The sequence below is a fragment of the Protobothrops mucrosquamatus genome, unplaced genomic scaffold (assembly GCF_001527695.2).
Source record: "Protobothrops mucrosquamatus isolate PMUCROS unplaced genomic scaffold, P.Mucros_1.0 scaffold2142, whole genome shotgun sequence".
NCBI lineage: Eukaryota > Metazoa > Chordata > Lepidosauria > Squamata > Viperidae > Protobothrops > Protobothrops mucrosquamatus.
In genome coordinates this window covers 110117-120990 of record NW_015388240.1, presented here as the reverse complement: position 1 = coordinate 120990, position 10874 = coordinate 110117, and the positions used below count along the sequence as shown (strand labels likewise).

The 10874-nt window shown below is 42.2% G+C and overlaps 2 protein-coding genes across 2 annotated transcripts in view; both read right to left on the bottom strand.

Annotated features, from left to right (window-relative positions):
- The window catches only part of LOC107294897 (kynurenine formamidase), a 13091-nt gene extending 6666 nt beyond the window's left edge, over nucleotides 1-6425 (bottom strand). Inside the window, exons 1-9 of the mRNA XM_029285732.1 lie at nucleotides 6363-6425; nucleotides 4926-5016; nucleotides 3279-3383; nucleotides 2607-2655; nucleotides 2382-2467; nucleotides 2233-2305; nucleotides 1935-2032; nucleotides 1705-1783; nucleotides 985-1117 (exon numbers count right to left, since the gene is read on the bottom strand). Coding sequence (XP_029141565.1) covers nucleotides 985-1117; nucleotides 1705-1783; nucleotides 1935-2032; nucleotides 2233-2305; nucleotides 2382-2467; nucleotides 2607-2655; nucleotides 3279-3383; nucleotides 4926-5016; nucleotides 6363-6392 — 744 coding nt within the window. The 5' untranslated portion in view covers nucleotides 6393-6425. The remainder of the gene's footprint in view (nucleotides 1-984; nucleotides 1118-1704; nucleotides 1784-1934; nucleotides 2033-2232; nucleotides 2306-2381; nucleotides 2468-2606; nucleotides 2656-3278; nucleotides 3384-4925; nucleotides 5017-6362) is intronic.
- Nucleotides 6426-8661: 2236 nt separating this feature from the next.
- The window catches only part of LOC107294890 (kynurenine formamidase-like), a 5597-nt gene continuing 3384 nt past the window's right edge, over nucleotides 8662-10874 (bottom strand). The window contains exons 3-8 of the mRNA XM_029285730.1: nucleotides 10232-10336; nucleotides 9555-9603; nucleotides 9326-9411; nucleotides 9177-9249; nucleotides 8895-8992; nucleotides 8662-8744 (exon numbers count right to left, since the gene is read on the bottom strand). Of these exons, the coding sequence (XP_029141563.1) occupies nucleotides 8662-8744; nucleotides 8895-8992; nucleotides 9177-9249; nucleotides 9326-9411; nucleotides 9555-9603; nucleotides 10232-10336 (494 nt within the window). The remainder of the gene's footprint in view (nucleotides 8745-8894; nucleotides 8993-9176; nucleotides 9250-9325; nucleotides 9412-9554; nucleotides 9604-10231; nucleotides 10337-10874) is intronic.

Here is a 10874-nt window from a genome sequence, read left to right as displayed (position 1 = left end):
TCCGTGCGGCCGGCCTGGCGTAGTTTGATTATGTTTTAGTGGGGGTTTTTGTATGGGTGTGTTTTTAGAACAGGCCCGTTATTTAATTTGATTTTAGAACTGCCTATATTTATCATGGTTTTTATTATCGCCTGTTCACCGCCCTGAGTCCCGTAAGGGAGATAGGGCGGTATATAAATTCAATAAATAAATAAATAAAATAAAATAAATCCCTCTCCAAACAGAAAAAAAAATGCTCCAAATATGCATTTTTGGTCTTACATTTAGATATATAAATGTAATAAACTTTTTAGATGCACATATGCACTATTACTATTTTGATTTACCCCCTATTGTTCACAAGGTAAACAATAGAATTAAAAGCTGGATAAAAGCAGTTAAAATTTTTAGTTATGCCTTTTAAAAGGACTGGCTGAAGAGGATGGAATATCAGTCATACTTGCTTAAGCCCTTGTGAAATACAGGTAGTCCTCAACTTAAAACCATTCATTTAGCAACTGTTCAAAATTACAAAGGCGCTTATGATCGTTTTTCACACTGTTGCAGCATGGTCACGTGATTAAAATTTGGACAACTTGGTAATTGGCTCATATTTATGACAGTCGCAGTGTCCCTGGGTCATGTAGTCACATTTTGCGACCTTCTGACAAGCGAAGTCAATGGGGAAACCATATTCACTTAACAACCGTGTGATTAACTTCATAACTGCAGTGATTCACTTAACAACCGTGGCAAGAAAGGTCGTAAAATGGGGCAAAACTCACTTCACAACTGTCTCACTTAGCAGCAGAAATTTTGGACTCAATTGCAGTTGTATGTCGAAGACTACCTGCATTTCTGAAGGATCAAAATATTTGCATGTTTGTTCAGGCATGTTTGTTTCTATACCAAAGGGCACATGCACAGATTTTTTTTTTCTTAACGTCTTTCTCTGGTCATTGAATCCCTACATTTCAAATGGTTGTGTTTGTGTAATCAATATACCTGACAATATTCCTGAGATTGCCTGTGGAACTCAGGTGAGTCGTGCTGGGCTACTGCAATGAGCACCCGGCAAGCTTTCTTGTCATTCACCTTTGGCACACACCACAAAGGACTATTCTCTTGGGCCACCGCACTGAAGAAAGAAAGAAAACACACTATTGAAGTGAGTGATGAGGAAAAGGAGGCAGACTTTGACCGATGGGCAGGCCTGTGAAGGAGGGGAAAAAAGGCCCTTTCTATGTATAACTCTATTCTGAATGCATTTATCCCACTAGATGCAAATGAGAGAATGAAGTCCGTGGGTCAAAAACAAAAATCTTGCTTCTTTGGGAATATGTATAGTGTGTTTGGGATATAGTATTTCTGCACATTGGCTGAAAAGGGAATGTGATATGCAAATGGAGGAGACAAGAAGCTAAGATTAAGATATATGCACACAAACCTAGAGGGCACAGAAGCAATAAAGAGAAAAGTTCTAAATCAAAGATACTAATCAGAGATTTAAATTACTTGGTCATATACTTGTTTCTCCCTGTACAAATCACTCAGGAAATTAAAGGGCTGTTGTACTGGATTATATAAATACTGCAGCTTTAGCTGTTCATGTGTATATAATTAGAAGTACTTCCTGAAGTCAGCCTGAAGAATTGGCAATTACAAGAGATTCATTGTAATGTTTCTACTCTGCCTAAATTAAACAGTTCTAGGAATGTTCCTTACCGGCTCATGTGCAACAGATCATTAACATAGGTGTGCATGATGGGCTCCAAGTCATAAATGCCACTCACCAAAAAGGCACCTGGGGTGAAAAATAAAAATCCACATTGTTTTAAATGGATTCCAGCTTGGTCTAATATTCCATTATGCGTGATGTTCAAGCAAGAGAAACTGAGGAAACAATGAGACAAAAAAAGTGAGAAAAAACAGGATGAATTTCTCCCAGCCAATACCTTTAATGTTTGGCTCAACACCAAATTTTGCCCAATCTGTGGAAAGTATCATGGCTGCCAGGTGGGCTCCTGCCGAATGCCCAAGCAGATAGACACCACTGCAAGAAAAGGAGACATAGTTACAATGAGCAAAGGAGAGGTGCTGACTGGGACAGAGAGGGGAAAATTGGCTGAGGAGTCAATCACTCAACATCTACTAAGCTGAGTTCTAAACCTGGGCAGGTATCAGTGGAATCCAAGCTTCTCTTTCTCAAGGTTGCATGTTTATTACCCATGCAACTTTTTCAGCCATTCTTACCTGATCCCTGTATATTGCTGAACTGCAAAAGCCACACTATGCCGCACCTGTTCAATCATCACCTCCAGTTGGCCTGGGTAGAGAACACAATATCCTGGTTAGTCAAAGGAGAGCAGGGTGAGCAATACATCTGAGCCACCATAACATACCTTTTGGAGCCACATCATAGCCAACTGCAGCAAAGGCAATGCCTTGGTTCACTAGGGGACATGCAGCAAAACCAGAAACTTCTTTGCTAGAAAGAAAGAAAGAATGACCGTTGTTTATACCAGTAGATATTCTCCATCAAAAAGTGTTTCTTCTAGCCAGGATGCCACCCACTGAAGTCCAGAAATTGGAGGAAGTGGATCACCTCAGCCTCCAAGACAACTCACCTCAAGCTTTGCCAGTAGCCACCATGAATATAGAGGACCAGAGGAAAGGCTGAAATGGGATAACAAGTCACCAAAAGCAACTTCTGCTGTAACTTTCCTCAAATCCCTCTCTGTCTTTGTTCATCTTATCTAAGAGCTGTGGTGGTTAGAATGCAGTATTGCAGGCAAACTTTGCCGACTGCCAGCAGTTCGATCCTGACCGGCTCAAGGTTTACTCAGACTTCCACCCTCCCGAGATTGGTAAAATGAGGAGCCAGATTGTTGGGGACAATATGCTGATTCTTAGAGGGAACTGTAAAGCACTATGAAGTGGTATACAGTATAAGCCTAAGTGCTATTGCTATTACTATCTCTCAAACATAGCATCAGCCCTTGCAGGTAGACCAGGTCAAGAAATCATCACCACAACGACTTGTGTTGACGAGTATATAATAATAGGAGAAAGCATGACAGAGACTTTCTCTCCCACCCATCAAAATAATTAAGATGGGGCAATCTTAAGTTTCTTCCTCACTCCCTCCTCCCTTTCAGGGCTGAGGTTTACCTAACAGCTACATTCTTCAAGGCCATTTCCATATTTATCTACCCATGGCCAGTCTTCTAAGCTCTCTGTTTTCCTATTTCCCTACCCTATCCCTTTCAGAGCCCCCCATCCACTCTTTGTGCTCTTACTTTCAACATGTTTTTTAGGAAGATACACATCCAGTTTCTCTCCCTCGCTGGAGCCATAGGGGACATTCAGCAGAGTTTGGGTGAATGCCTGGGCGTTTACAGTACCTGCAGAGTATTGAAAGAAAATACCAACAAATGTAGCAATCATCCTTCCTAAATATTATTTGGGCTGTCCTCCTAGATGTTCCAGATGTCACTGAATCTCCATGCAGGCAGTCCACAACTTACAACTATTGGCTAAGTGACTGTTTGAGGTTACCAAGGCATTGAAAAAAGTCACTTATGATAGTTTGCAGCATCCCCATGGTCATGTGATCAACATCCGGTCACTTGAGAACTGGCATGTGCAGTGTCCTGGGGTCATGTGTCATCTTCTGACAAGCAAAATCAATAGGGGAAGCCATATTCACTTAGTAACCATATTACTAACTTAACAACTGCAGTGACTTAATTGTGGCAAGAAAGATCATAAAATGAGGACCCAGATTGTTGGCGGCAATATGCTGACTCTGAAACCATTTAGAGAGGGTTGTGAAGTGGTATATAAGTCTAAGTGCTAGTGTCAACGCTGCTAACATCGGATGTTCTTGCTTTGACAACAAATGGAAATGCAGCTATTTTTCTCTATTGCTTCTAGAGCTAGTTGATGCTGGGAGGGGGAATGTGGATGAGAGTCCAGCTAGTCATAACAATAATAACGTCATTGGGCCCAGAGTTCATTGGGCCCAGAGTTCATAGAGTTTTGGTGGGCTGGAGGGCTGGGGAGAAAGCCTGTGCTTCAAGCTAATTGGGGAATGTGATTTATGACAGTTTACTGGAGGAGGGAATTGTGCTTTGATACTTTGTATCCAGGGGAGGGGAATTTAGTTTTTGATTTCAACTTTGTAGTGCCGATACTTTGTTTCTTGAATAAAATATTCTTTAAGGTAAACAATGCCTCGAAGTTCTTTTTGAAGAGTTTCATCTGTCGAAACCGTGACATTTAGTGCAAAGTGCTAAAATGGGTAAATCTCACTTAACAACTCTCTTGCTTAACAAGATAAATTTGGGCTCAATTGAGGTCATAAGTCGAGGACAACCTATCATCACAGCTGCTTCCTGGAAAATCAGTGGCTTTTCACCTTGACATAGCTTCAAAGGAAGGAGGTCTCTTCATTTTTTTTTTTCAGTATTGCCCAGCTCTTCCCTGGTATATTTTTATTTTCACAGCAGAGTTCATAAATTTGTATGGCCGATTCATTAGAAATGCCATACCCACCAATTTATTTCAATATTTTCCAGCTTCTGGGAAAAGCTGACGGCTGAGCTTTTCAGGAGGGCTTTGGGGAGCTTGTTGCCATCTGTTGTGTTTTCAGCTTTCTTTGCCTTATTTATTGTATTTCTTTGTCTTGTGAACAAGCAAGATTCCTATGTTTGCAGCTTCATGCAAATTTGATGAGAATTAATTTACAAACAAGAGTACACCTGCTACGATATAACCAATCATGGCAATGTAATCCTGTGTTCATAAAAGCATGCATGTTGCCTGTTTTGCTGAAGCAGACTCATAGGACATAGTATATTTTGGCAATCCACAGGAACTGGGAGGTCTATAGGAAGGCAGTCTATCTGCTCACCCCATTATTTTGGCTCTTGGATAGCCCATACCTTCAGTCACTGCTTTCATGTGTGCCTCAATCACAGCATCCTTATCCAGCCTTGGAGACCATCTACTAGGGGAGTACTCAGTCTCCAACTCCTGTGTAGAAAAAAAAACCAGGATAACTTGTACACATGCAATAGCATCAGTACACAATCTGGACAGTTTCAGAAATACTTGTAGTTTGAAATGATGCTAACCTCAAATGATGCTACCTGGGAGAGAGAGGCGAGTGGCTGCCTATATGAATTGCTGCACCTGTAGTCCCATCTGGGTGCACAAAATGCCTTTTTTGATTTATTTTCTAGGATTAATTTAGTTAACCTTAGATTTAACAATCTGTGACTGCTTCTGTACATCAGAGAAACACGCACCCTTCTAGTCACGTAGAATTTATTCCCCAGAATTCTCTTAGTCTTAAGACCAATAACATTGATCTAAATCAGGGGTAGTCAACCTTGGCTCTTTTATGACTCGTGGACTTCAATTCCCAGAATTCCTGAGCCAGGAATTCTGGGAGTTGAAGTCCACGAGTCATAAAAGAGCCAAGGTTGACTACCCCTGATCTAAATACTTGGCTGAATAAATCTCCTTTCTATCATCCTGGCCTCTTCTCTGAACCTGAGTATGAAAATGGCAGTATGTTGCAGGAAAGCTCGGAGGAGGAGGAGGAGGAGGAGGAGGAGGAGGAGGAGGCATGGACCTGAGAAGCTCTGAAAAGCAACCATAGGAGCTCTTTACGCTGCAAAGGCAGTTGCATTGCAGACTGTGATATTCTTGACACAAAGGTTGCTGGTTAAACCTTTTGGGCTTCAATTTTGTGCTGGGAGTTCCTCAGGGAGTGAGGGAACTAAACTTTCAAGCGCATAAATAAATCTCAGATTAAGTCATTTCTTATCCCTTGTTCTAGAGCAGTGGTTCTCAACCTTTTTAATGCTGCGACCCCAACCGGTCGTAAGTTGAGGACTAAACCGGTCGTAAGTCGAGGACTACCCAACTGGTCGTAAGTCGAGGACTTTCCCTGCCCGGGAGCGCCGCACATGCGTGGTTCCGCCCCCTGCGCCGGCCGAGGCGTAGCTGGCAAGCTGCAGAGACGGAGCAGGCCGACCACCAGCTGGCCCAGCCCAAGGGAGGTAAGGCACCCGCTGGAAAAGGGGGGGGGGGAAATGGCGGACAAAAAAAATTGCAGACAAAAAAAATGGTGGACAGCCTTGCTTGGCGACCCCCGTGAAATGGTCGATCGACCCCAAATGCGGTCCCGACCCATAGGTTGAGAACCACTGTTCTAGAGCAAAACACATTGTACCTCTCCTCTTTCCATTCTGGAAACTCCCAAATCTTTTTTTTTTTTAATGACTCTAAAGTACATCCACACTAAACAAACACTGAAAATCTCTCTTCCCTCCCTTTCCACAATCACATACACATACAAACTACAGCTATACCTCTTTTGTCATTTCCTGCCACTTTCCCATAGTAATGGCTACGTTGTGGCTATATTCCTTCTCCTGATGAACCTGGGCTCAGGGCGAACAAAGTGGTGAGAACATACGATCCAAAATAGCCTCTGACAAACAGTGCAGATCCGATCCCGTGTTCCTCCTTGGCCTGTGCTCTTCCAGCTGCTCTGTGAGACGTCAGCAATTCCTCATCAAGGAGCTATCCTCATTGGTCATACCAGCATTGGGGCTGCAGAGAAAGCAGTTGTCCTGTTTACTGTAGAACAGAGACGCTGAGTAAATTCAGCTCACCGCCTTCCTGCTATTGCAATATCTAAGTGCACAAATTTGGGGGAAGAAATGATAATGTTAGGCCTGGCAATGCTATCCGTACCCCACCTCAATTTTTCTAGTTTGTCTTAACTTACTGATCTCTGTGTCTCATACATAAATTGTTCTACCATGCCTTCATAAGCATGCTGAAAACAAGTCATTGGAGTTAAATTTTAACCTAGATACACCGAGAGAAGGCAGTCAACTTCTAAAAATAAAAGCTGTTTTTATTCAGCATATATCCACTTTAGTTTTGACTGCAGCCACACATTGCTAATATAGACAGAATGTTTTGGTAATGTATCTGTCTTCTGTTTGTTAATCATAAAACTTGCTAATGTAGCAAATTATTTTATTTTTCCTATTAATGTTACAATTCCCTTTAAAAGCTCTAAAACCAGTATCAAATCAAATGCTCTTAACCAAAAATTTCTCTTTTAATCTTTATTCCCACAATTTTCTCATTTTGTCTTATATATTTATTCAATATTTCAAGGACTAAAAATAAAAATAAAAAACAAAAACGAGAGGAGATAATGGACAGACCTCTCTTGTTCCTTTTCATATCCCACAAGATTTGTTAACTCTCCATTAACAATTATTTGTGCTTTCTATGTTGTGTACACCAGTCTTACCCATTTAATAAAGTTCTCTTCAAACTTCCTATCTTCCAAAACATTCCTTTATTTCTCTATTAGGTCTGTCCATTGGGGCTCCCTGGACATGACATAGACTGTCCAAGGGGTCTCACTGGGCTTTCATACAATCCCCTCCTCCTTCTTTTCTTTAACTATAAAATATACTGGCTGGGATCCAACAGGCATATAACTTCTATTGTTAACATATATGTTTAATGCTTGACATAGCCAATCCTCAAAACTTCCATATTTTGGGCAAAATACACTAGTGCCTTTAATAGGATTTCTTGGCCATTCAAAATAACAATATTGAATCATTCTTTCTTTACTCTTAGTCCTGGTTTTACAACATTGTGCCCCGTGGACTATCTGGCAGAATGTTCAGAGGAGATCCCATCTCCCCTCCATGGCACTTCTTACCCACCCATGCTAGGACCGCAATCTCTTCAAAGTTTAACCAAACCACCTGTTCCACCCCCTTCATGGACTTCACACCAACTTGTGCTCCAAGCATGCCACACTACCCATCAACCTGGCCCCAACACACAGAGCTATATATCCCAACCGCCAAGGCAATGCTTAAGTCCAAATTTTCTTACCTTGGTCTGTGCACAAAATTGCTTGGTTGCAGCGCTTCAGTGCCCACTGTATAATTCCCCCAGCACTTTTCCCTTACGATTTCTTTCTCTTAACCTCCGTTCTGGATTCCAGAGGCACACAGGACTCACCAATGATTCACAACATAGGACCATTGAATTCAGTGGGACATGTCTTCTCAGTTGGTGCTTGCTCAGTGACTTCTGCAGCTTTCTGGAGAATCCCGGGAGAGCCCCCAAGTTGTGGGATTCATTGTCTAGCTGAAATAAATAACCACCNGCATTTATCCCACTAGATGCAAATGAGAGAATGAAGTCCGTGGGTCAAAAACAAAAATCTTGCTTCTTTGGGAATATGTATAGTGTGTTTGGGATATAGTATTTCTGCACATTGGCTGAAAAGGGAATGTGATATGCAAATGGAGGAGACAAGAAGCTAAGATTAAGATATATGCACACAAACCTAGAGGGCACAGAAGGCAATAAAGAGAAAAGTTCTAAATCAAAGATACTAATCAGAGATTTAAATTACTTGGTCATATACTTGTTTCTCCCTGTACAAATCACTCAGGAAATTAAAGGGCTGTTGTACTGGATTATATAAATACTGCAGCTTTAGCTGTTCATGTGTATATAATTAGTAGTACTTCCTGAAGTCAGCCTGAAGAATTGGCAATTACAAGAGATTCATTGTAATGTTTCTGCTCTGCCTAAATTAAACAGTTCTAGGAATGTTCCTTACCGGCTCATGTGCAACAGATCATTAACATAGGTGTGCATGATGGGCTCCAAGTCATAAATGCCACTCACCAAAAAGGCACCTGGGGTGAAAAATAAAAATCCACATTGTTTTAAATGGATTCCAGCTTGGTCTAATATTCCATTATGCATGATGTTCAAGCAAGAGAAACTGAGGAAACAATGAGACAAAAAAAGTGAGAAAAACAGGATGAATTTCTCCCAGCCAATACCTTTAATGTTTGGCTCAACACCAAATTTTGCCCAATCTGTGGAAAGTATCATAGCTGCCAGGTGGGCTCCTGCCGAATGCCCAAGCAGATAGACACCGCTGCAAGAAAAGTTACAGTGAGCAAAGGAGAGGTGTTGACTGGGACAAAGAGGGGAAAATTGGCTGAGGAGTCAATCACTCAACGTCTACTAAGCTGAGTTCTAAACCTGGGCAGGTATCAGTGGAATCCAAGCTTCTCTTTCTCAATGTTTATTACCCATGCAACTTTTTCAGCCATTCTTACCTGATCCCTGTATATTGCTGAACTGCAAAAGCCACACTATGCCGCACCTGTTCAACCATCACCTCCAGTTGGCCTGGGTAGAGAACACAATATCCTGGTTAGTCAGAGGAGAGTAGGGTGAGCAATACACCTGAGCCACCATAACATACCTTTTGGAGCCACATCATAGCCAACTGCAGCAAAGGCAATGCCTTGGTTCACTAGGGGACATGCAGCAAAACCAGAAACTTCTTTGCTAGAAAGAAAGAAAGAAAGAATTACCATTGTTTATACCAGTAGATATTCTCCATCAAAAAGTGTTTCTTCTAGCCAGGGTGCCACCCACTGAAGTCCAGAAATTGGAGGAAGTGGATCACCTCAGCCTCCAAGACAACTCACCTCAAGCTTTGCCAGTAGCCACCATGAATATAGAGGACCAGAGGAAAGGCTGAAATGGGATAACAAGTCACCAAAAGCAACTTCTACTGTAACTTTCCTCAAATCCCTCTCTGTCTTTGTTCATCTTATCTAAGAGCTGTGGTGGTTAGAATGCAGTATTGCAGGCAAACTTTGCCGACTGCCAGCAGTTCGATCCTGACCGGCTCAAGGTTTACTCAGACTTCCACCCTCCCGAGATTGGTAAAATGAGGAGCCAGATTGTTGGGGACAATATGCTGATTCTTAGAGGGAACTGTAAAGCACTATGAAGTGGTATACAGTATAAGCCTAAGTGCTATTGCTATTACTATCTCTCAAACATAGCATCAGCCCTTGCAGGTAGACCAGGTCAAGAAATCATCACCACAACGACTTGGGTTGACGAGTATATAATAATAGGAGAAAGCATGACAGAGACTTTCTCTCCCACCCCTTACATCAAAAGAATTAAGATGGGGCAATCTTAAGTTTCTTCCTCACTCCCTCCTCCCTTTCAGGGCTGAGGTTTACCTAACAGCTACATTCTTCAAGGCCATTTCCATATTTATCTACCCATGGCCAGTCTTCTAAGCTCTCTGTTTTCCTATTTCCCTACCCTATCCCTTTCAGAGCCCCCCATCCACTCTTTGTGCTCTTACTTTCAACATGTTTTTTAGGAAGATACACATCCAGTTTCTCTCCCTCACTGGAGCCATAGGGGACATTCAGCAGAGTTTGGGTGAATGCCTGGGCGTTTACAGTACCTGCAGAGTATTGAAAGAAAATACCAACAAATGTAGCAATCATCCTTCCTAAATATTATTTGGGCTGTCCTCCTAGATGTTCCAGATGTCACTGAATCTCCATGCAGGCAGTCCACAACTTACAACTATTGGCTAAGTGACTGTTTGAGGTTACCAAGGCATTGAAAAAAGTCACTTATGATAGTTTGCAGCATCCCCATGGTCATGTGATCAACATCCGGTCACTTGAGAACTGGCATGTGCAGTGTCCTGGGGTCATGTGTCATCTTCTGACAAGCAAAATCAATAGGGGAAGCCATATTCACTTAGTAACCATATTACTAACTTAACATCATCCAGTGCGGCTGGCACTGGATGACCATTTGTCGGCCGTGACCAGGGGGGCGTTTTATCAGGTTCGCCTGATCCACCAGTTGCGGCCTTTTCTGGACCGGGACGCTTTGCGCACAGTCACTCATGCCCTCGTCTCCTCCCGCCTGGACTACTGTAATGCCCTCTACATGGGGCTCCCTTTGAGGAGCACCCGGAGGCTTCAACT